Genomic DNA, 27074 nt, shown 5'->3' on the forward strand with positions numbered 1-27074 from the left:
AGTACATTTTAGAGTGGCCTTTTATTGTCCCCAGCACAAGGTGCACCTGTGTAATGATCATGCTGTTTAATCAGCTCATATTACATATTACGTTCATATTTTTGTTCAGTATATAGCACATGTCGGGTATGCTGGTCACGCAAAGAGAAAACTTAGCCTCTGTCCATTTTCTTGATATCAACTTACATTGATAGAAGCCACAATCTATCTGCAATATTAAAGCTGATCTACGACCTAAAAAAAATATAATAGTAATAATTTACATTTGGTTGAACAACAACTACCGTTCCTTTACATTTTTTTTATGACACCTGTATGGTTCTAGTGCATTGCATCTGCTTTTTTCAAGACCGAATCACCAGAGACAGAGCAGATCCTTCAAAGGGCCAAGCTAGCATAACACTGAATATTCAGCCTTCAGTGATTCTGGCTGTAACAGACCTGCATGAACAGAATAGAAGTGATTGAAGCCAACACAGAAAGAAGGCTGTGTTACATGTAGAGAATCAGAGAGGAACATATAAACTCAGCAAAAAAAGCAACTGTCCCTTTTTCAGGACCCTGTCTTTTAAAGATAATTAGTAAAAATCCAAATAACTTCACAGATCTTCATTGTAAAGGGTTTAGACACTATTTCCCATGCTTGTTCAATGAACCATAAACAATGAATGAACATGCACCTGTGGAACGGTCGTTAAGACACTAACAGCTTACAGATGGTAGGCAATTAAGGTCACAGTTATGAAAACTTAGGACACTAAAGAGGCCTTCTACTGACTCTGAAAAACACCAAAAGAAAGATGCCCAGGGTCCCTGCTTGTCTGTGTGAACGTGCCTTAGGCATGCTGCAAGAAGGCATGAGGACTGCAGATGTGGCCAGGGCAATAAATTGCAATGTCTGTACTGTAAGATCCCTAAGACAGCGCTACAGGGAGACAGGATGGACAGCTGATCGTCCTCGCAGTGGCAGACCACGTGTAACAACACCTGCACAGGATCGGTACATCCGAACATCACACCTGCGGGACAGGTACAGGATGGCAACAACAACTGCCCGAGTTACACCAGGAACGCACAATCGCTCCATCAGTGCTCAGACGGTCTGCAATAGGCTGAGAGAGGCTGGACTGAGGGCTTGTAGGCCTGTTGTAAGGCAGGTCCTCACCAGGCATCACCGGCAACAACGTCGCCTATGGGCACAAACCCACCGTCGCTGGACCAGACAGGACTGGCAAAAAGTACTCTTCACTGACGAGTCGTGGTTTTGTCTCACCAGGGGTGATGGTCGGATTCGCGTTCATCGTCGAAGGAATGAGCATTACACCGAGGATTGTACTCTGGAGCGGGATCGATTTGGAGGTGGACGGTCCGTTATGGTCTGGGGCAGTGTGTCACAGCATCATCGGACTGAGCTTGTTGTCATTGCAGGCAATCTCAACGCTGTGCGTTACAGGGAACACATCCTCCTCCCTCATGTGGTACCCTTCCTGCAGGCTCATCCTGACATGACCCTCCAGCATGACAATGCCACCAGCCATACAGCTCGTTCTGTGTGTGATTTCCGCAAAGACAGGAATGTCAGTGTTCTGCCATGGCCTGCGAAGAGCCCGGATCTCAATCCCATTGAGCACGTTGGATCTGAGGGTGAGGACTAAGGCCATTCCCGCCAGAAATGTCTGGGAACTTGCAGATGCCTTGGTGGAAGAGTGGGGTAACATCTCACAGCAAGAACTGGCAAATCAGGTGCAGTCCATGAGGAGATGCACTGCAGTACTTAATGCAGCTGGTGGCCGCACCAGATACTGACCGTTACTTTTGATTTTGACCTCCCCTTTGTTCAGGGACACATTATTCAATTTCTGTTAGTCACATGTCTGTGGAACTTGTTCAGTTTATGTCTCAGTTGTTGAATCTTATGTTCATACAAATATTTACACATGTTAAGTTTGCTGAAAATAAACGCAGTTGACAGTGAGAGGATGTTTCTTTTTTTCCTGAGTTTATGTGATGCTACTGCTATTCAGCTCTACTATTAGAAAGCATAACTAAATGTGTCTCTCTCTGAGACGCTTACATGTTTGTTCTATTCTAGGATGTGTGAGTTGAAAATCCAAACAAGGAAGCCTAGGAGAGAAGGTGTATAGAAAGATAGTGTGTGAGTGAGCTGAGGTGAGGCCTGGCAAAGGTTTCACTATCTGCTTGTGGCAGGTTTTCCCATGCAGCATCGATACTCATATCTCACCCTCCATGCACCTATACCTCAACATCCATGTCACTCTGAATCAAAAACGTCAACAGAAAACTGAGGCTAATGATGACAACTTCAACACTAAAGCTGATGCCTTTTACCATACTGAGGATACATCAAAGTAATGTTCATGGGATAAGAAGAAAACTTCCTACACAGCATGAAACTGCAATGAGGACAAAAAGGGCAGCGGGTCCCGACAGAGATCATTGTGGCGCGGTCTGAATTTTTCATGCTGCGGTTCAGAGCTGAACTTTGGGATTATAATATTTTGGTTCTCCCGCAAATTATTTGGAAACGGTCATCTTTATGCTTTGTATGCATCAGCCTACCTACTGTATTAAAAGCAGATCTTTGTCACATTATTCACACTCTCTCAGAATTTGCTGCTTCAAGTTAAGTAGCCTGCCTCTCCTCTCCTAGTTGGGCATGCAAGATCATAGCAAGATAGCAAAATGGAGCCAACAGGCATGGTCGCCCTGTTCATGGCTCCTAAGCAACTTTGCAGTATTTAATTTTTTTGTGCTATTTCTCATAGGTCAGAAAGTCCTTTGCATTTTTTGTCCTTTGCATTACTACTTTTGGATATTAGAGCGGTGGTAACTCACCGGCATTTAGACGAGAAAAACAAATTTCCTGAACTGGATCCTTTGTTTGTACCCCCCAAGGCAATTACATTTATCCCAGAGACTGCCCCAAGACACCGCCAGTGGAGAAGAGGTATTGAGAGTGGACTTTTAGTCCAACTCAGGAGGCGTGCATACCACCCACCATTTCCGAGTAAATTACTCGCTAATTTTCAATCCCTGGACAATAAAATAGACGAGCTCAGGGCGAGGACCTAACATACTCTGTTTCACAAAATCATGGCTCTCTCCAGATATACTGTCCCAGTCCATACAGCCAGCTGGCTTCTCAGTACATCACGCAGACAGGAATTAAGAACTCTCTGGGAAAAAGAAAGGTATATGTTTTATGATTAACTACTCATGGTGTGATTGTGGTAATGTACAGGAACTCATGTCCTTTTGTTCACCCAACCTAGAATACCTCACAACCAAATGCAGACTGCATTTCCTCCCGAGAGAATTCTCTTCGGTCATCGTCACAGCCGTGTATATTCCCCCTCAAGTCGATACCACAAACTTCTCTCAAGGAACTACACTGGACTTTGTGCAAACTTGAAACCACATATCCTGAGGCCACATTTAGTGTAGCTGGGGACTTTAATAAAGCAAATCTGAGGAAAATGCTACCAAAGTTTTATCAACACATTGCACTCTCGATCAACACTCTCGACCACTGCTACTCTCCCTTCCTGGACAGCTACAATGCCCTCCCCCGCACTCCCTTCTGCAAATCAGATCACACCTTCATCCTGCACCTCCCTTCCTATAGACAGAAAGTCAAACAGGAAGTACCGTTGTAAGGACTGTTCAACGCTGGTCTGACCAATCAGAATCCATGAATCAAGATTGTTTTGATCACCCGGACTGAGATATGTTCCAGGTTGCCACTGAGAATAACATTGATGACTGAGTTGGTGACTGAGTTCATCAGGAAATGTATACACTGACACGGTGACTGAGTTCAAGTGTATAGGGGATGTTGTTCACACTGTGACCATTACAACCTATCCAAACTGAAAATCGTGAATAGATGTCAGCATTCGTGCAAAACTGAACCACCTCATTTAACCACGACAAGGTGACTGGGAATATGGTTGAGTACAAACAGTCCAGTTATGCCCTCCGTCTGGCAATCAAACAGGCAAAACATCAGTACAGAGACAAAGTGGAGTAGCAATTCAACGGCTCAGACACAAGACATATGTGGCAGGAACTCCAGACAATCACGGATTATAAATGTAAAACCAGCCACGGACACGGACGTCTTGCCCCGGACAAGCTAAACACCTTCACCCACTTCAAGGGAAACAGTGCCGCTGACGCCAGCCACCACCGTTCCCATGGACTGTGGGCTCTCGTTCTCCGTGGCTGACGTGAGTAAGAAATTATATATGTTAACCAGACGGCATCCCTAGCTGCATCCTCAGAGCATCTGCAAAACAGCTTCAATTTCTCCATATCCCAGTCTGTTGTCCCCACTTGCTTCAAGATGTCCACCATTTTTCCTGTACCCAAGAAAGCGAAGGTAACTGAACTAAATGACTATCACCCCATAGCATTCACTTCTTTCATCATGAAGTGTTTTGAGGGGCTAGTTTAGGATAATACCAACTCCACCTTATCCAACACGCCTAGACCCACTGCAATTTGCTTACCGACTCAATTCATCCACACATGACGCATTCGCCATCACACTGCCCTATCCCATCTATATAAGAGGAATACCTATGTAAGAATGCTGTTTATTGACTACAACTCAGCCTTCAACATCATAGTACCCTCCAAGCTCGTCATTAAACTCGGGGCCCTGGGTCTAAACCCCGCCCTGTGCAACTGGGTCCTGAACTTCCTGACGGGCCGCCCCCAGGTGGTGAAGGTAGGCAACAACACCTCCACTATGCTGATCCTTAACACAAGGGCCCCACAAGGGTGCGTACTCATCCCCCTCCTATACTTCCTGTTCACCCATGACTGCGTGGCCACACACGTCTCCAACTCAATCATGCTTGGATTTCAACTACACTGTCACTAGCCGGCTACCACCCGGTTACTCATCCCTGCACCTTAGAAGCTGCTGCCCTATGTACAGTTGAAGTCGGAAGTTTACGTACACCTTAGCCAAATACATTTAAACTCAGTTTTTCACAATTCCTGACATTTAATCCTAGTAAAAATTCCCTGTTTTAGGTCAGTTAGGATCACCACTTTATTTTAAGAATGTGAAATGTCAGAATAATAGTAGAGAGAAGGATTTATTTCAGCTTTTATTTCTTTCATCACATTCCCAGTGGGTCAGAAGTTTACATACACTCAATTAGTATTTGGTAGCATTGCCTTTAAATACTTTAACTTGGGTCAAACATCTCGGGTAGCCTCCACAAGCTTCCCACAATAAGTTAGGAGAATTTTGGCCCATTCCTCCTGACAGAGCTGGTGTAACTGAGTCAGGTTTGTAGGCCTCCTTGCTCGCACACGCTTTTTCAGTTCTGCCCACAAATGTTCTATAGGATTGAGGTCTGGGCTTTGTGATGGCCACTCCAATACCTTGACTTTGTTGTCCTTAAGCCATTTTGCCACAACTTTGGAAGTATGCTAGGGGTCATTGTCCATTTGGAAGACCCATTTGCAACCAAGCTTTAACTTCCTGACTGATGTCTTGAGATGTTGCTTCAATATATCCACATAATTTGCTGTTGTTCTGGGTTTGATTTGCACTTTTCGCACCAAGGTACGTTCATCTCTAGGAGACAGAACGCATCTCCTTCCTGAGCGGTATGACGGCAAGATGCAGTAGATGGTATAGAGTACAGTATATACATATGAGATGAGTAATGTAGGGTATGCAAACATTATGTAAAGTGGCATTGTTTAAAGTGACTAGTGATACATTTATTACATCCAATTTTGTATTATTAAATTGACTACAGATTTGATGTAATAAATGTATCACTAGTCACTTTAAACAATGCCACTTTACATAATGTTTACATACCCTACATTACTGCAGTGGCTCGGGTGGTTGTTGTCCTTGATGATCTTTTTGGCCTTCCTGTGACATCGGGTGGTGTAGGTGTCCTGGAGGGCAGGTAGTTTGCCCCCGGTGATGCGTTGTGCAGATCTCACTACCCTCTGGAGAGCCTTATGGTTGTGGTCGGAGCAGTTGCCGTACCAGGCAGTGATACAGCCCGACATGATGCTCTCGTTTGTGCATCTGAAAAAGTTTTAGTGTTTTTGGTGACAAGCCAAATTTCTTCAGCCTCCTGAGGTTGAAGAGGCGCTGTTGTGCCTTCTTCACCACGCTGTCTGTGTGGGTGGACCATTTCAGTTTGTCCGTGATGTGTACGCCAAGGAACTTAAAACTTTACACCTTCTCCACTACTGTCCCGTCGATGTGGATAGGGAGTGCTCCCTCTGCTGTTTCCTGAAGTCCACGATATGTATTCTTGTCAAGGCCTATCCTATTTAACTATTGCCTTTCATATTCTTCAGATATACTGCATATTCTATCCATATACTGTCCATATTGTCTATACATCCTATCACATGTATACCGTTTATATATATATACAGTACCAGTCAAAGGTTTGGACACACCTACTCATTCAAAGGTTTTTCTTTATTTTTACTATTTTCTACATTATAGAATAATAGTGAAGACATCAAAATGATGAAATAACACAAATGGAATCATGTAGTAAATAAAAAAGTGTTAAACAAATCAAAATATATTTTATATTTCAGATTCTTCAAGGTTGCCACCCTTTGCCTTGACAGCTTTGCACACTGTTGGCATTCTCTCAACCAGCTGCATGAGGAAGTCACCTGGAATGCATTTCAAATAACAGGTATGCCTTGTTAAACAATAATTTGTGGAATTTCTTTGCTACTTAATATGTTTGAACCAATCAGTTGTGTTGTGACAAGGTAGGGGTAGTATACATAAGATAGCCCTATTTGGTAGAAGACCAAGTCCATATTATGGCAAGAACAGCTTAAATAAGCAAAGATAAACAAAACTCCATCATTACATTAAGACATGAAGGTCAGTCAATCCGGAAATTTTCAACAACTTTCACAGTTTCTTCAAGTGCAGTCGCAAAAATCAAGCGCTGTGATGAAACTGGCTCTCCACCACAGGAAAGGAAGACCCAGAGTTACCTCTGCTGCAGAGGATAAGTTCATTAGAGTTAACTACACCTCAGATAGCAGCCCAAATAAATGCTTCACTGAGTTTAAGTAACAGACACATCTCAACATCAACTGTTTACATTTACATTTACATTTAAGTCATTTAGCAGACGCTCTTATCCAGAGCGACTTACAAAATGGTGCATTCACCTTATGATATCCAGTGGAACAACCACTTTACAATAGTGCATCTAAATCTTTTAGGGGGGGGGGTTAGAAGGATTACTTTATCCTATCCTAGGTATTCCTTAAAGAGGTGGGGTTTCAGGTGTCTCCGGAAGGTGGTGATTGACTCCGCTGTCCTGGCGTCGTGAGGGAGCTTGTTCCACCATTGGGGTGCCAGAGCAGCGAACAGTTTTGACTGGGCTGAGCGGGAACTGTGCTTCCTCAGAGGTAGGGGGGCCAGCAGGCCAGTGGTGGATGAACGCAGTGCCCTTGTTTGGGTGTAGGGCCTGATCAGAGCCTGAAGGTATGGAGGTGCCGTTCCCTTCACAGCTCCGTAGGCAATCACCATGGTCTTGTAGCGGATGCGAGCTTCAACTGGAAGCCAGTGGAGAGAGCGGAGGAGCGGGGTGACGTGACAGAACTTGGGAAGGTTGAACACCAGACGGGCTGCGGCGTTCTGGATGAGTTGTAGGGGTTTAATGGCACAGGCAGGGAGCCCAGCCAACAGCGAGTTGCAGTAATCCAGACGGGAGATGACAAGTGCCTGGATTAGGACCTGCGCCGCTTCCTGTGTGAGGCAGGGTCGTACTCTGCGAATGTTGTAGAGCATGAACCTACAGGATCGGGTCACCGCCTTGATGTTAGTGGAGAACGACAGGGTGTTGTCCAGGATCACGCCAAGGTTCTTAGCACTCTGGGAGGAGGACACAAGGGAGTTGTCAACCGTGATGGCGAGATCATGGAACGGGCAGTCCTTCCCCGGGAGGAAGAGCAGCTCCGTCTTGCCGAGGTTCAGCTTGAGCTGGTGATCCGTCATCCACACTGATATGTCTGACAGACATGCAGAGATGCGATTCGCCGCCTGGTTATCAGAAGGGGGAAAGGAGAAGATTAATTGTGTGTCGTCTGCATAGCAATGATAGGAGAGACCATGTGAGGATATGACAGAGCCAAGTGACTTGGTGTATAGCGAGAATAGGAGAGGGCCTAGAACAGAGCCCTGGGGGACACCAGTGGTGAGAGCGCATGGTGCGGAGACAGATTCTCGCCACGCCACCTGGTAGGAGCGATCTGTCAGGTAGGACGCAATCCAAGCGTGGGCCGCGCCGGAGATGCCCAACTCGGAGAGGGTGGAGAGGAGGATCTGATGGTTCACAGTATCAAAGGCAGCAGATAGGTCTAGAAGGATGAGAGCAGAGGAGAGAGAGTTAGCTTTAGCAGTGCGGAGAGCCTCCGTGACACAGAGAAGAGCAGTCTCAGTTGAATGCCCAGTCTTGAAACCTGACTGATTAGGATCAAGAAGGTCATTCTGAGAGAGATAGCAGGAGAGCTGGCCAAGGACGGCACGTTCAAGAGTTTTGGAGAGAAAAGAAAGAAGGGATACTGGTCTGTAGTTGTTGACATCGGAGGGATCGAGTGTAGGTTTTTTCAGAAGGGGTGCAACTCTCGCTCTCTTGAAGACGGAAGGGACGTAGCCAGCGGTCAAGGATGAGTTGATGAGCGAGGTGAGGAAGGGGAGAAGGTCTCCGGAAATGGTCTGGAGAAGAGAGGAGGGGATAGGGTCAAGTGGGCAGGTTGTTGGGCGGCCGGCCGTCACAAGACGCGAGATTTCATCTGGAGAGAGAGGGGAGAAAGAGGTCAAAGCACAGGGTAGGGCAGTGTGAGCAGGACCAGCGGTGTCGTTTGACTTAGCAAACGAGGATCGGATATCGTCAACCTTCTTTTCAAAATGGTTGACGAAGTCATCCGCAGAGAGGGAGGAGGGGGGAGGGGGAGGAGGATTCAGGAGGGAGGAGAAGGTAGCAAAGAGCTTCCTAGGGTTAGAGGCAGATGCTTGGAATTTAGAGTGGTAGAAAGTGGCTTTAGCAGCAGAGACAGAAGAGGAGAATGTAGAGAGGAGTGAGTGAAAGGATGCCAGGTCCGCAGGGGAGGCGAGTTTTCCTCCATTTCCGCTCGGCTGCCCGGAGCCTTGTTCTGTGAGCTCGTAGTGAGTCGTCGAGCCACGGAGCAGGAGGGGAGGACCGAGCCGGCCTGGAGGATAGGGGACAGAGAAAATCAAAGGATGCAGAAAGGGAGGAGAGGAGGGTTGAGGAGGCAGAATCAGGAGATAGGTTGGAGAAAGTTTGAGCAGAGGGAAGAGATGATAGGATGGAAGAGGAGAGAGTAGCGGGAGAGAGAGAGCGAAGGTTGGGACGGCGCAATACCATCCGAGTAGGGGCAGAGTGAGAAGTGTTGGATGAGAGCAAGAGGGAAAAGGATACAAGGTAGTGGTCGGAGATTTGGAGGGGAGTTGCAATGAGATTAGTGGAAGAACAGCATCTAGTAAAGATGAGGTCAAGCGTATTGCCTGCCTTGTGAGTAGGGGGGGAAGGTGAGAGGGTGAGGTCAAAAGAGGAGAGGAGTGGAAAGAAGGAGGCAGAGAGGAATGAGTCGAAGGTAGACGTGGGGAGGTTAAAGTCACCCAGAACTGTGAGAGGTGAGCCATCCTCAGGAAAGGAACTTATCAAGGCGTCAAGCTCATTGATGAACTCTCCAAGGGAACCTGGAGGGCGATAAATGATAAGGATGTTAAGCTTGAAAGGGCTGGTAACTGTGACAGCATGGAATTCAAATGAGGAGATAGACAGATGGGTCAGGGGAGAAAGAGAGAATGTCCACTTGGGAGAGATGAGGATTCCAGTGCCACCACCCCGCTGGCTCGATGGTCTAGGGGTATGCGAGAACACGTGGGCAGACGAAGAGAGAGCAGTAGGAGTAGCAGTGTTATCTGTGGTAATCCATGTTTCCGTCAGCGCCAGGAAGTCTAGGGACTGGAGGGTAGCATAGGCTGAGATGAACTCAGCCTTGTTGGCTGCAGACCGGCAGTTCCAGAGGCTGCCGGAGACCTGGAACTCCACGTGGGTCGTGCGCGTTGGGACCACCAGGTTAGAGTGGCAGCGGCCACGCGGTGTGAAGCGTTTGTATGGCCTGTGCAGAGAGGAGAGAACAGGGATAGACAGACACATAGTTGACAAGCTACAGAAGTGTTGTTTCTTGTATTATTGTCTCTTGTCTTTAGAGAACTGTTTCACTTTGATATCCTTTTTCTTCTGTCCTGATTTTCTCTTTCTTTTCTTCTGTTAACTAGATAGTCTTTGTTGTTCTTCGTTAGCTAGCTAGCTTCTTCCAAAAGAGTCCCTAGCAACTGCTTAGCAACTGGTAAACAATTCAGCTTGCTAAGATAACTACAATTTTATGAAAAATAGTTATTTTTTCAAAAGCCTATCTTCTTTGTTTGTTGCTTGTTTTTTCTCCTATTCAGTCTTGCAGTTTTCTTTTGCTTTTTTCCGATGTACTTCACTCTAAAAACCATGTAAATTTCAATATTTGTAGGAGCTCATTTTTCAGCTGCTGCTGCTCAAATTGTTCAGGGGAGACTGCGTGAATCAGGCCTTCATGGTCGAATTGCTGCAAAGAACCCACTACTAAAGGACACCAATAAGAAGAAGACATGCTTGGGCCAAGAAACACGAGCAATGGACATTGGTCTGATGGACATTAGACTGGTGGATATCTGTCCATTGGTCTGAGTCCAAATTTGAGATTTTCGGTTCCAACCACCCCAACTGGTTTGAGCTTAGTGGGACTATCATTTGTTTTCAACAGGGCAACAACCCAACACACCTCCAGGCTGTGTAAGGGCTATTTGACCAAGAAGGAGAGTTATGGAGTGCTACATGAGATGACCTCCACAATCACCCGACCTCAACCCATTGAGATGGTTTGGGATGAGTTGGAACGCAGAGTTAAGGAAAAGTAGTTAACAAGTACTCAGCATATGTGGGAACTCCTTTAAGACTATTGTAAAAGCTGGTTGAGAGAATGCCAAGAGTGTGCAAAGCTGTCATCAAGGCAAAGGGAGCTATATTGAAGAATATAAAATAAATTATTTAACACTTTTTTGTTTACCACATGACTCCATATGTGTTATTTCATAGATTTGATTGATGTTATTCTACAAAGTAGAAAATAGTAAAAAATAAAGAAACCCTTGAATGAGTAGGTGTGTCCAATTTTTTTTTTTACTGGTACTGCATATACAGTTGAAGTCGGAATTTTACATACACTTAGGGTGGAGTCATTAAAACTCGTTTTTCAACCACTCGTTTTTCAACCATAGTTTTGGCAAGTCGGTTAGGACATCTACTTTGTGCATGACACAAGTAATTTATCCAACAATTGTTTACAGACAGATTATTTCATTTATAATTCACTGTATCACAATTCCAGTGGGTTAGAAGTTTACATACACTAAGTTGACTGTGCCTTTAAACAGCTTGGAAATTTTCTGAAAATTATGTCATGGCTTTAGAAGCTTCTGATAGGCTAATTGACATCATTTGAGTCATTTGGCAGTGTATATGTGGATGTATTTCAAGGCCTACCTTCAAACTCAGTGCCTCTTTGCTTGACATCATGGGAAAATCAAAAGAATTGTAGACCTCCACAAGTCTGGTTCATCCTTGGAAGCAATTTCCAAACATCTGAAGGTAACACGTTCATCTGTACAAACAATAGTACGCAAGTATAAACACCATGGCACCACGCAGCCGTCATACCGCTCTGGAAGGAGACACGTTCTGTCTCCTAGAGATGAACGTACTTTGGTGCGAAAAGTGCAAATCAAACCCAGAACAACAGCAAAGGACCTTGTGAAGATGCTGGAGGCAACAGGTACAAAGTATCTATATCCACAGTAAAACGAGTCCTATATCGACATAACCTGAAAGGCCGCTCAGCAAGGAAGACGCCAATGCTCCAAAACCACCATAAAAAAGCCAGACTACGGTTTGCAACTGCACATGGGTTCAAAGATCGTACTTTTTGGATAAATGTCCTCTGGTCTGATGAAACAAAAATAAAACTGTTTGGCCATAATGACCATCGTTACGTTTGGAGGAAAAAGGGGGAGGCTTGCAAGCCGAAGAACACCATCCCAACCGTGAAGCACGGGGGTGGCAGCATCATGTTGTGGGGGCGCTTTTCTGCAGGAGGGACTGGTGCACTTCACAAAATAGATGGCATCATGAGGCAGGAAAATGATGTGGATATATTGAAGCAACATCTCAAGACATCAGTCAGGAAGTTAAAGCTTGGTCGCAAATGGGTCTTCCAAATGGACCATGACCCCAAGCATACCTCCAAAGTTGTGGCAAAATGGCTTAAGGACAACAAAGTCAAGGTATTGGAGTGGCCCTGACCTCAATCCTATAGAACATTTGTGGGCAGAACTGAAAAGCTTAACAAGTACCGTCATTGTAAATAAGAATTTGTTCTTAACTGACTTGCCTAGTTAAATAAAAGGTTCAATTTAAATAAATAAAAAACGATAAACATTTTGAAAAAAGGGAACTGCGTCACATATACCTAAAATAGCATTTGGGGGTTGGGTTTGGGACCAGTTCTTGTGGTAGCTGGTGGGAGTGGGACAGAAAGCCAGCAGGTGTGGGTGCGTGCGGTATGAAAAGCTTCGGTATGAAAAGCTGCGGGAGAGGGATGAATAAATCAGTCCCGTGCAGACCTCTACTTCAGTGCTACAATAGTTAATTCAACTCGAGTATGTTTAACTTCTCCATAGGAATCCTCTTCCTCTGTGCAATCTGTTGTCTAAAACCAAATCAGCTCACTGTTCTTCACCTGGAATCTACAATCTACAGTTGTTAGGATAAATATTGTGACAATGGCCACTCAGGCACAACATGCGATGCTGAGAGTAAGTTAGCACTGACACCCCCCGCAGGTGTTCCACTCAGATGGCCTTTCAGTGTGCTCCACACACACACACACACACACACACACACACACACACACACACACACACACACACACACCATACACTCTTACACAACACACACAGTGATAGTCTTTCACAAAGAAACCTGCTGCTTGTTTTGAAATGTTCCCTGTGAGCACTCCAAGAGGTCACCCAGAAGGTCAGTAGAGAACAAGAGCTCCTCTCTTCAAACATATCATTGAGAACAAAGATGTTTGTACACAATCCGAGCTGTATTCCATTATGCAGTAGCTATTGAGGACAGGGGCGTTTACCTATCCCTTATTGTTGAGAAAGTGATGAGTACACAATATAATATTCATCTAGTAGGATTCAAACTAATCCTGGTATAGTCTCTATTTGCACTCAGGTGTGACCTGAGCAACTGATGCCTGTTGTGTCCAGCTGCATGTGTGTAAGTGCATGTATGTCCATTGTCACACCTTGCCTGACGGCGAGCGTGGTGGTGTAGACCAGGAACAGTAGGATGTAGTTGAGAAAGCTCTGGAACACGGGCGTGTTGGCGTGGTAGTCATCAGCCAGGTACTTGCTGGTCAGCCCGATGCCACAGATGAGCAGAGACAGGACCTGGCCCAGAGCCAGCGTTACAAGAAGTTCCCTGGAGAGGAGAGACAGGGAAGAAGACATTGTTACTAGACACTGGCATTACAGCACAGATACTAAACCACTGACCGGAAAGGGCATTGGAACACAACTAGTGTACTACAGTACAGTACATTCACAGCACTGCATGGCCAGAGAACAGAAGCTCACGTGGTCATGTAAAACTCCTGTCCCTAGCTACAACAGCAGATCAACAGGTGTCCCCATCACCCACAGACCCATCTCTGCATCCCACTGACTCCCACAGAGTTGTCACCTTCTAAACTCATTATACTCCAGTCTCTCTAGCAGTGTGAGGCACATCAAGGGCTTCCAGTCTGATTTATATAAGGAGAGGATTGAAAAACACCCTCCATCAGCCATTGTGACACATGGCCTTGGCTCCTCTCATTCATCAACAGCTGGTTAAGGATACTAAGCTTCCTCACTGGGCTTACTGTACAGTGTTGTACAGAGGATGTGTTTCAAACGACACCCCATTCTCCATAACGTGCATCTCTTCTGGCCAATGACGTCCTCCTTTATTCCCATATGCTGCTCTACTTTTTTAAATAAACACCCTATTCCCGATGGAGCACCATTTTAGGCATCAGTCCGGAAAACACACCTCTCAACCTCTCAGGCCACTTGTGGAATCTTTCTATTTGATTGTATTTGTAGTAAAATACAATAGTGGGAGCTGTCATTTCTGCCTCAGCTGGAAGAAAGAGCTGTCCCCCAGAGAGAGCACATTCCAAATCAGCCCCATTCGCTGCTCCGTCGACACCTACACACTGGCACCGTGACAGGGGAGAACACGCATGGGCACACATACGCTGGAAGAGCCAAATGCAGAGCCACTCCAGCGCAATATCGTTAAATATCTGCATATTCAGTACAGAGCTGTAGTAAAGGACCAACAAACAGGCATACACTCGAGCAAGTCACGAGATTATTATTTGTTCCATTTACGCTCAGTTCATCTAAAAATCTAATTAGTAATGCCTGGGAAATAATAGCAAGTGTGTGTGTGTCCTTATAGAGGAAAAGGTCAAAGGCCAGTGTTTTTGAAACGAGGTACACAATAATATGACACAAGCACAAACATGAAGAGGTAAACCAGACAGATGCATGGCGAGCTCGGGGGAAACCAATTAGATCCAATATTAGCCCTGGAGCCTGGACTGATCTTTCAGCTGGAGGGAATTAGTATGCAAAGCTTTCAGTGGCACAGACAAGTTATTAACAAACTGAGACGAAACAGTATAAAGGATAAGATAGCCACAACAGTGACCTGACCTGAGTGTTTCCTTTTAGTGAATATTCCAAGGTACTGCTTATGAGACACACTACAGGTGGTGTTGACACAGTATCAAAAGACTATACTTGCTTTTCCTTAAAAATCAGCTTAAACTATCTGCAGCATAAAAAAGGACAAACTACAGTTGGTAATTCACTCCTTTCAGACTGGGAAAACCCCTGGCCTTGATGGCATTCCAATATAAATATATGAAACATTTGATTACTTATTGAAATATCCACTACTAGCATGCTTGAATTATTCATATATACATGGTAAACTGTCTGACACACAAAAAGAAGGGGTGATTTCCTTCATACTGAAGATTCAATTTTGCGATCCAAAGATATTTGCAAAATGTATTGCTCATAGAATTAAAAAGATCTTACCGGATATTATTAATCACGATCAGAAAGGATTCTTAAAAGGAAGATATATTGGAGATAACATTAGACAATTACATTAGACAATTACTATAAATAATGAGAATGCAGGGAAACCAGGCGTAATCTTTATATGAGATCTTGAGAAAGTATAAAGTATGGCTAAAATGTATTTATAAGTACCTGGATTATTTCAACCTTGGAGAATCTTTTATGAGATGGATAAAAGTAATGTATAACAACTCTCCTATATGTAAATTATGAATAATGGGTATTTCACGGAGAATTTTAAATTGTCAAGAGGTGTATAACAAGGTTGCTGTCTATCACCATATTTGTTTGTTATGGCCATTGAATTGTTAGCAATAAAAATCAAATCCAGTAATACAATTAAGGGGTTAGAAATAAAGGTATCAATGTAAACCGACGATTCAAGTTCTCAAGTCCACAATCTTCAACCATGAACGCTCTTATTGAAGACCTGGATAATTTCTCCAGTTTATCTGGATTAAAGCCCAACTGTACTGAACAAAAATACAAACCAGAAATGCTCCATACACACAAAAAGCTTATTTCTCTAAAATGTTTCTCAGAAATTTGTTTACATCCCTATTAGTGAGCATTTCTCCTTTGCCAAGAAAAGCCATCCACCTGACAGGTGTGGCATATCAAGAAGCTGATTAAACAGCATGATCATTACACAGGTGCACCTTGTGCTGGGGGCATTAAAAGGCCACTCTAAAATGTGCAGCTTTGACACACAACACAATGCCACATGTCTCAGGTTTTGAGGTAGTGTTCAATTGGCATATCTATTCATGGCTCTACCGACTCCAGGAGAAGTTATGTGAGCAAAAAACATTTTGGGGGGAATTTTAGCAGACACTCTTATCCAGGCCAACTTACAGTAGTGAGCATATACATTTTCATATAATTTTTTTTCATACTGGTCACCACTGGGGAATCAAACCCACAACCCTGGCGTTGCAACATCCATGCTCTACCAACTGAGCTACACAGGACCACTGGAATGGAAAACCAGATAAAGTTATATTAATAAAAAAGCATTAAACCTCTCTCTTAAAGCTTCTATTATACCGAAACTGTATCTAAATCCAAACTGGTTTTCCAGTAGGCTTTTAAGAGAGGCACATCTGATGTTTAAAAGGGGGCTCTTTGATGTCATACAGATGAAAACTATCCATTTCCAGTGGATTGACAATGGAACCCTATTTAAAGTATCTTGCTTTTTAAATGAAGCTATACATAGTTGGCTACAATTCAAATGTTATCCTCCAGAAGAGGCAGAACATACACTACATGACGAAAAGTATGTGGACACCTGCTCATCAAACATCTCATTCCAAAATCATGGGCATTAATATGGAGTTGGTCCCCCCTTTGTTGTTACAACAGCCTCCACTCTTTTGGGAAGGCTTTCCACTAGATGTTGGAACATTACTGCGGGGACTTGCTTCCATTCAGCCACAAGAGCATTAGTGAGGTCGGTCACTGATGTTGGGCGATTAAGCCTGGCTCGCAGTCTACGTTACAATTCATCCCAAAGGTGTTTGATGGGGTTGAGGTCAGGGTTCTTTGCAGGCTAGTCAAGTTCTTCCACACCGATCTCAACAAACCACTTCTGTATGGAGGACCTCACTTTGGACATTGTCATGCTGAAACAGGAAAGAGCCTTCCCCAAACTTTTGCCACAAAGTTGGAAGCACAAAATCGTTTAGAATGTCATTGTATGCTGTAGAGTTAAGATTTCCCTTCACTGGAACTAAGGGACCTAGCCCGAACCATGAAAAACAGCCCCAGACCAATATTCCTCCTCCACCAAACGTTACAGTTGGCACAATGCATTGGGGCAGGTAGCATTCTCCTGGCATCGGCCAAACCCAGATTTAACTTCGAACTGCCCGATCGTGAAGCGGTATATGGAGATGTATGCTCAATACAAAATTATAACCAACTCATCGCAGCTGCCTATTGTACTGTTGTTTTAATTTTTAAAAATTTAAAAGACTATACTACTCTGCTAATGACACAACATGTATATTAAATATGTTCTACAGGCCTAAGAAATAATGCATATATTGACCAAAAACCCTAAACATCAATTACTTCATGCTCATATCTCTGTGATGAAATACAAAGCATCACAACACTCAGTCTCACCACTCCCTTATCTTGTTTACTATCAATTGATGTTTAATTAGTTTTTCAACTCTTCACGGTTTCCGCGAAGGCGGCATTGATGGGTAATTCTGAGATAACAACATTATCTGATGGAGCAGAGATATCTAACTGCACTAAGCCTCTCTCTCCCCCTCCCTCTCTGCAGCTAGCCTATTGTAGAGTTTATTTTCCCATTTTCTCCCAGACACGTTTAATTACAGCCGTAGACTGTGAGCATCTCTGTGTGGAGCCCAGAGTAATGAGTAGAATCACACCACCCATATTACATTATACACCAATAAATTGCAACAAACAAATCACCAGCTCCGGCATACAAATCCCCTCTCTTACACACTCTAATTTTAATCTTCTCCTGCACAATTACTACAGTGCACGGAGTAGAGTTACAGTCAGTCTAAAGTAAACATGGATGCCCCAAACTCTTCTTTAAGATCTAGATTCTACTAGGAGGAGCAGACATATTGATGAATCTGTGAGGGTGATGTAATGTTTGTTAGCTTGCATTTTTCAGCTGAGTCATAAAGGGTACATAAACTGCTGTGTTAATCATACTGCGCCACTAGGCCATTAGCAGCTGCTGATGAGGGGATTTCAAGTCATTAAACTAATATTTGCTTAAAATCTGCAAATACACAGGTAGGCCTACACGGGACTGAGAGTTACACTCTGAACAAATAGAGCAGTACATACTATAGAGTATGATGGTACACACACAGTTACTGGCAGAAGTCAAACATAATTCATATCTAAAGCTTAGCTATGATATGGCCAGAAAACGGCGTATTCCATACGTGCATATTTATGCATGGTTTCAATGTGCCAAATACACAGAGGTAGACATTTGCATTTAGATGGAAACCAATTGACTTTCCTCTAAGGCAATCAGAGTCAGGATTGAATATGGATGTATTTTTATTTTTGTCAAATTACTTATTGCTCCAAATAGTATTACTTTAGTCGAGACCTAAATTAATTAGGTTTAAATCACTCAGTTTTCTCTCTCATAGAAAAGAGGCACCAATGTACCAAGTCCATATACCTCTCAACATATTCTCTAGGAGCCCCATGTTCCCCTTTACATTCCTCTCTACAAACATAGTCCCTACTCCCGAAGAGAAGCAAAATCATCCTTGAGAAACAACCACGAGCATCGCAAGTCCTTGAATAGCAAAACAAACATTGATTTCAACTCTACGCACAATGATTACGTTTAACAATTTACACTGAACATTTTGCAAAAACACATTTATTGGAAGAACGGTGGAGATGCAAAGTTTGGTAACAGAATTTCGGGTAAAATCCCCCAAAATTATGTGACCACGTTTTCCCCAAACTCTTAAATATCTATTACGAATTAAGATTCAAAGATGTCTGCAGAAAGAATGGGGTGTCAGGTATGACATGACACCTTGAGTTTGAAAAAAAATCTAATTTGGTTATCGAAATACAGAAAGTGAAGTGGATTTACACCCGTTAACAGAACTGCGGTAACGGAATTTCATCATGGGTCCCTGATCTGTAACACATAGAAATGCATAATTATGGATATCAATGTCATTCTCTTCATGGTGATGTATTCTAAATTGGCCAAACAATCTAGTTACGTGTCCTTACAAACTACCTATAACAAATTACGATGTGTAGCATATACAAAACTTTATAACCTACTGTTTTATTGGTTTCTACTTTCCTAAAACAATAATTGTCCACCTCATGGTTCAACTGTCGGAGATTTGAGCACTAAATGCATCAGGGCACTGCAAGCTAATAGCCTAAAGGCCTAGGTGTCCACTGTATGATATGACTATTTCAAATATAAAAGGAAGAGAAGCTTATGCCAACCCCAGAGTGACCGAGAGAAAGATAGAGATATGCCAGCGCCAGGTTACCAACACCGACATGCATTTCTTTATACTTGTCAGGCTGCTACTGCTACACAGATACAGTGCATTCGGAAAGTATTCAGATCCCTTCACTTTTTCCACATTTTGTTATGTTACAGCCTTATTCTAAAATAAAAAAAAATAAAAATGAAAGATCACCTTTACATAAGTATTCAGACCCTTTACTCAGTACTTTGTTGAAGCACCTTTGGCAGCGATTACAGCCGCTGAAAAACATTCCCACAGCATGATGCTGCCACCACCATGCTTCACCATAGGGATGGTATTGGCCAGGTGGCCTCCTTACGTGAAGTTTGGCATTCAGGCCAAAGAGTTCATTCTTAGTTTCATCAGACCTGAGAATATTGTTTCTCATGATCTGAGAGTCCTTCAGGTGCCTTTTGGAAAACTCCAAGCGGGCTGTCATGTACCTTTTACTGAGGAGTGGCTTCCGTCTGGCCACTCTACCATAAAAGGCCTGATTGGTGAAGTGGTGCATAGATGGGTGTCCTTCTGGAAGGCTCTCCCATGTCCACAGAGGAACTCTGGAGTTATGTCAGAGTGACCATCGGGTCCCTTGGTCATCTCCCCGACCAAGGCCCTTCTGCCACGATTACTCAGTTTGGCCGTGCAGCCAGGTCTAGGAAGAGTCTTGGTGGTGCCAAACTTCTTCCATTTAAGAATGATGGAGGCCACTGTGTTATTGGATACCTTCAATGCTGCAGAAATGTTTTGGTACTCTTCCCCCGATCTGTGCCTCGACACAATCCTGTCTCGGAGCTCTATGGCCAATTCCTTCGACCTCATGGCTTTGTTTATGCTCTGACTTGCACTGTCAACTGTGGGACCTTATATAGACAGTTGTGTGCCTTTCCAAATCATGTCCAATCAATTGAATTTACCACAGGTGGACTCCAATCAAGTTGTCGAAACATCTCAAGGATGATTAATGAAAACAGGATGCACCTGAGCTCAATTTCGAGTCTCATAGGGTCTGAATACTTACTTATGTAAATAAGGTATTTCTGTTTATTCTTTTATGAATTTTCAAACATTTCTAGAAACCTGTTTTCACTTTGTCATTATGGGGTATTGTGTGTAGAATAATGAGGGGGGATAACTAATTGTATCCATTTTAGAACAAGTAACAAAATGCACTGTAGGCGTACAAAAGGAGGCATTTTAGTACATTTTCTATCAGAATATTTTTTTTATAAAGATAAGCATTATATTGTTAGATTAAAGGAGTAACTCTGGTAGGCCTAAAATATTGTTCCTCACCTCAAGTTCAACTGTCTTCATAGGCCTGCATAGCTAATAATAGCAATACCACATCAAACCTTCACAAATGTTTCCGAACTTTATTAGGGTAATTCCAAAAGTCGGTCTAAGTCAAGTCATTGTTTATAAGGAAAATACACACAGGTTATTATACTCCAGCATTAAATATTCTATTTTATTGCATCAAACACAACATGAACTTCATTTGGCCAAAGGAAATAGCTCAGCAGAATGAAACAAAACACTTGTTGCATAGCCTATTTCATTTTTTTATTTTACCTTTATTTAACTAGGCAAGTCAGTTAAGAACAAATTCTTATCTACAATGACGGCCAACCCCGGCCAAACCCTCCCCTAACCAAGATGATGCTGGGCCAAATTGTGCACCACCCTATGGGACTCCCGATCACTGCCGGTTGTGATACAGCCCAGGATCGAACCCAGATCTGTAGTGACACCTTTAGCATTGTGATACAGTGCCTTAGACCGCTGCGCCACATAAGCCATTTAAAGAACTGGTTGAAAAGTTTTGAACAGGCTAGGCCTATATTGCTTACCAACAAAAGCGAGCGCCTACTGTAGGCATACCCAACAAATGACAACAATAAGCTAATGCTATTTATTTTGCAATAGGTTAAAAATAGGCCTATCTTCAACAAGGGTGAGTATTGGTAAAGTGGGACCCTTTCTGAAAATATGCTTTCCAGAACACTTTCAACAATCATCTCATTGTCTTAACCCCCAACATGATTGTCACGCCTGCTCCCGCTCTCCCTCTCTGATGATCGAGGGTGCCAGGCTGCCCTTCATTACGCACACCTGTCACAATCATTACGCACCACAATATTGGACTCCATGACTTTGTTGATTACCCCCTCTATATCTGTCTGCTCCTCCATTTGTTCCCTGTGTCAGCACTGATGTCGTCATGTTTCGCCTGTCCAGACGCTGTTCCTGTTCTGTTTCATGTCTGTGTTTCATTAAATGTTCACTCCCTGTACCTGCTTGTCGTCTCCAGCGTCAATGATACCATTCTAAATAGCTTAAGAACTTTACTAAGAAAAAAGAAACAAACAAACACAGGATGGATGACTCTTCTTCAAACACAAATTGTCCTGAGACCACATTTTTCCAATCGATAGTGGCAAATTGGGACTCCTTGATTGGCAAAGTGGGACACAATTCTTTATTGTAAAGAAGGACAATGAGAGAGAATGAGTAATATCAATATTTGTAGGATAAACTTTATTTATACAAATGAAATGGATTAAAACATTCTTTAGGTATTTTTGTGGAACATGAATAATTGTCATGTATTATTATTGTTTATTATTATCATCATAATTAATGTGAATTATGATGTAGCCTATATTTAATTGTATAGCCTATAAATACAATTAACTACATCTAGGCCTATCAGCTCAACATAAAAAGACAGTTTGAACTTAATTTAGCCAACAAATGTATCAACAAAATGAAACAAAACACTTTTGGTATGGCAAGAAAAAGTATGTGAACCCTTTGGAATAACCTGGACTTCTGCATAAATTGGTCATAAAATTTGATCTGATCTTCATCTAAGTCACAACAATAGACAAACACAGTCTGCTTAAACTAATAACACACAAACAAGTATATGTTTTCATGTCTTTATTGAACACACCGTGTAAACATTGACAGTGCAGGGTGGGAAAAGTATGTGAACCCTTGGTTTTAATAACTGGTTGACCCTTCTTTGGCAGCAATAATCTCAACCAAACGGTTTCTGTAATTGCAGATCAGACCTGCACAATGGTCAGGAGGAATTTTGGACCATTGCCTTTACAAAACTGTTTCAGTTCAGCAATATTCTTAGGATGTCTGGTGTGAACCTCTCTCTTGAGGTCATGCCACAGCATCTCAATCGGGTTGATGTCAGGACTCTGACTGGGCCACTCCAGAAGGTGTATTTTCTTCTGTTGAAGCCATTCTGTTGTTGATTTGCTTCTGTGTTTTTGGTTATTGTCCTGTTGCATCACCCAACTTCTGTTGAGCTTCAATTGGCAGACAGATAGCCTTACATTCTCGTGCAAAATGTCTCGATAAACTTGGGAATTCATTTTTCTGTTGGTGATGGCAAGCCGTCTAGGCCCTGAGGCAGTAAAGCAGTCCCAAACCATGACGCTCCCTCCACCATACTTTACAGTTGGGATGAGGTTTTGATGTTTGTGTGCTGTGCCTTTTTTTCTCCACACATAGTGTTGTGTTCCTTCCAAACAACTGAACTTTAGTTTTATCTCTCCATAGAATATTTTGCCAGTAGCGCTGTGGAACATCCAGGTGCTCTTTTGCGAACTTTAGACATGCAGCAATGTGTTTTTTAGACATCAATGGGTTCTTCCGTGGTGTCCTCGCATGAACACCATTCTTGTTTAGTGTTATGCGTATCGTAGACTCGTCAACAGAGATGTTAGCATGTTACAGAGATTTCTGTAAGTCTTTAGCTGACACTAGGATTCTTCTTAACCTCATTGAGCATTCTGCGCTGTGCTCTTGCAGTTATCTTTGCAGGACGGCCACTCCTAGTGACAGTAGCAACAGTGCTGAACTTTCTCCATTTACAGACAATTTATCTTACTGTGGACTAATGAACATCAAGGCTTTTAGAGATACTTTTGTAACCCTTTCCAGCTTTATGCAAGGCAACAATTCTTAATCTTAGGTCTTCTGAGATCTTTTTTTGTTCGAGGCATGGTTCACATCAGGCAATGCTTCTTGTGAATAGCAAACTCAAATGTTGTAAATATTTTTTTTATAGGGAGGGCATCTCTAACCAACATATCCAATCTCTTCTCATTGATTGGTCTCCAGATTAGCTGACTCCTGACTCCAATTAGCTTTTGGAGAAGTCATTAACCTAGGGGTTCACATACGTTTTCCAACCTACACTGTGAACGTTTAAATTATGTATTCAATATAGACAAGAAATTAGTTTAAGCACACCGTGTTTGTCCATGACAAATTTATGCAGAAATCCAGGTAATTCCAAAGGGTTCACATACTTTTTCTTGCCACTTGTAACGAGTGTCGTGGACCAAGACGCAAGGGGAAGTGTATACTCATCTTCTCTTTTTAATATATAAGAAGGAGAAACAAAATAAACACGTATACAATTTACAGAAACGACACTAACAGTTCTGTCAGGTGACAAGCACAAAACAGAACACAACTACCCACAATACAAACACACCCCTAATTATAGGACCTTCAATCAGAGGCAACGATAGACAGCTGCCTCCAACTGAAGGCCCCAACACCAATTAACTAAACATAGAAATACAAATGACTAGACAGAACATAGAAATAACTAACATAGAACAATAACCAAAACCCTGGACTAATAAATCAAATACCCCTCTCTACATGGACACATACACACAACCACCCTGAACCACATAAAACAAATACCCCCTGCCACGTCCTGACCAAACTAAACACTAACAAATAACACCTTTACAGGTCAGAACGTGACACCACTGTATATAAAGAACTGGTTTAGATTCTTAAATAGGCCTACAATAATAATAATAATAATGATATACAATAATAATAATGATAAAACAAATTATTATAAATATGATACAAATATAAATATGCACCAATATTTTTCTCATCTTTGTCCTCTAAAACTTGTCCCTGAGGACATTACCCTTCTAGGCTTCTTTTCACTATACTTTTTCTCCTCTAACTTTCATTTTACTTCAATGAAAAAGGCCTCCATCTTCGCAATCAACAGAAGCCTTGTTCGGTCGAGGTTCCTTTCACTCGCTCTTTCTCGCCTCAACAGCAGGCACACGTGACGTGAGCAGCCGGAACCAGTTTCAGCTGGACATAAGCTATACGTTTTATTGAATTGAAATTGGCTGACACATATAACAAGCTCACGCAGTTCTCATAGTCTTTCACACATTAAATGAATAGAAGACGGGTCCAAATCAGGTCCAGTCAATACATTTATTTTAATAGCACATACCCAAGACTCGTGGTAATTATATCAGGACTCGTAGATCGGATCTTGTAATTTTGGGTCTGTTGGACCCGTGAAGACCACTACTGTACTGTACTCTACTGTACTGTGCTGTCTAAACTTGTGGAACATAGACGTCTATGATTGGTTCAGATTTGGACCCATCCGGACTGGCCCAAATCTGAACCAATCACAGTGGACGTAACAGGACCAAAAAACGACTTCTGTGGACGTTGAAATGAAGGCCAGGGCACACTGACCAAATTTCAAATACTTTTCAACGTCCATGGCTCTCCGGTGTTGGTCGGTACTCAGTGAGTGAGGATGCTGGTTACACTAAATGGAAAGAGAGGGGGCTCATGGGTAGGTGTCAGTAAGAGCCGGGAGAGATGGCATTAACTGGAGAGTGACGCGAGAGAGAGAGGGAGGGGTTGTCCAGACTTTTCCCACTATTTCTTTGACCACCAGATGACAGCAAGAGAATCAAAACAGTAATTAGCTGAACATGACAGTATGCCAGTGGAAGGGAGGACAGTAGCAGGTAACCCTATGAGCTGAACATGACAGTATGCCAGTGGAAGGGAGGACAGTAGCAGGTAACCCTATGAGCTGAACATGACAGTATGCCAGTGGAAGGGAGGACAGTAGCAGGTAACCCTATGAGCTGAACATAACAGTATGCCAGTGGAAGGGAGGACAGTAGCAGGTGACCCTATGAGCTGAACATGACAGTATGCCAGTGGAAGGGAGGACAGTAGCAGGTAACCCTATGAGCTGAACATAACAGTATGCCAGTGGAAGGGAGGACAGTAGCAGGTAACCCTATGAGCTGAACATAACAGTATGCCAGTGGAAGGGAGGACAGTAGCGGGTAACCCTATGAGCTGAACATAACAGTATGCCAGTGGAAGGGAGGACAGTAGCAGGTAACCCTATGAGCTGAACATGACAGTATGCCAGTGGAAGGGAGGACAGTAGCAGGTAACCCTATGAGCTGAACATAACAGTATGCCAGTGGAAGGGAGGACAGTAGCAGGTAACCCTATGAGCTGAACATAACAGTATGCCAGTGGAAGGGAGGACAGTAGCAGGTGACCCAACTGTGGTGTGTGACCTTCATTTCCCATTGTAGCCAATTCAATTGCAGTAATTCCGTTACCGATTTTCGGGAAAGGTCTGTTAGCAATTTGGTTACCGGTTTTAATAATTCATATCAGTAAAAACACTATAACTAATTAATAGGTCTACCTTTACTTGTTACTTCTGTGAACGTTCATTATCCTCCTTCCTCATGGGTGTGAGAAATTAGAAAAAAATCTTAAAGACGTGGGTTTTTGGTAATGGAATTTCAAGGCACAAGGCAATGATTCTTAAACTTACAGAAGGCAGAATTTTTTTTCCTGAACTAAATATAAGTGTTGGTATTAGTTGGCAGGGGTCTTTACTTCAACATTATTGTGTTTTGAAGTATTTCTAATACATTTTAAGACTATTTGACGTAGATGTTTTCTACGAGCCCTTTTCCATCTGCTTGACAACAAATCAAAGCCCTTGTTTATTCAACGTTTTAGGATGGAAAATGGTTAAACAATTTCTATACTGTATGTCTTAATTCCAACAACAAAAAAATAGACTTATCTTTCTTTTCACACCCAATAAGACATGGAAATTACCAACTATGATCACACAGACGAGTGAGGTAGAAAAATGTGGCCAACATAGATCAAGTGATATACAGTCTATGGTGGGCAATGCCAAACATTCCAGATATAATTGTAATGCTGTAAAAACATAGTGGCAGCTAGAATGATCAGGAAGTCCATTTCACAAAATATGTGAGCAACTTCCATTTCCAACCATTTTCTGGTTACAGCATGACTACCTGTATCCGCAGTGCTAGGAGCAGGCCATGGTGAGTGGTGGTAGTGGGAGCATGCTGCTCTTCTCAAGGACAAGGCAGAGAGCTCTAGTCTAACTGACAATCTTATGAGAGGGGGCTGAAAATAACAAAGGACAATAAGGAAGCCTAGTGGACACACTTCATCAGCTGAGTTAGCCAGATAGGAGAGGGAGTCATGGGATCACAATATACGAAAGCGAAAACTCAGGAAGCTACAGCTGCTTCTACACCCAAAAGCAGTGTTAGAGAGTTTTAAAGAGCGACTACCTTTAAAAAGCAACAAATCCCTTTTAAAAACGACCCGTGGCATCGATATGAGTCAGAAACATTCCAGTGTCAAAACGGACTACAAAGTTAAATTGGATCATTTTGGTCATAAAGTCAGTCTCGTCCAAAACCGAGTTTGGAACATCCATGCGTCACAACAGGTAAATGAAGGCTGGATTTTGATTTTAGGATGTCCCTTTGCCCACT

At 42.9% G+C, this 27074-nt stretch overlaps 1 protein-coding gene across 1 annotated transcript in view; it reads right to left on the bottom strand.

The window, feature by feature from the left end:
- slc35f1 (solute carrier family 35 member F1) overlaps positions 1 to 27074 on the bottom strand; it is a 123017-nt gene that overhangs the window by 56877 nt on the left and 39066 nt on the right. Inside the window, exon 2 of the mRNA XM_014205138.2 lies at positions 13486 to 13661. Coding sequence (XP_014060613.1) covers positions 13486 to 13661 — 176 coding nt within the window. The remainder of the gene's footprint in view (positions 1 to 13485; positions 13662 to 27074) is intronic.

This window comes from Salmo salar, chromosome ssa06 (assembly GCF_905237065.1).
Source record: "Salmo salar chromosome ssa06, Ssal_v3.1, whole genome shotgun sequence".
Lineage (NCBI taxonomy): Eukaryota > Metazoa > Chordata > Actinopteri > Salmoniformes > Salmonidae > Salmo > Salmo salar.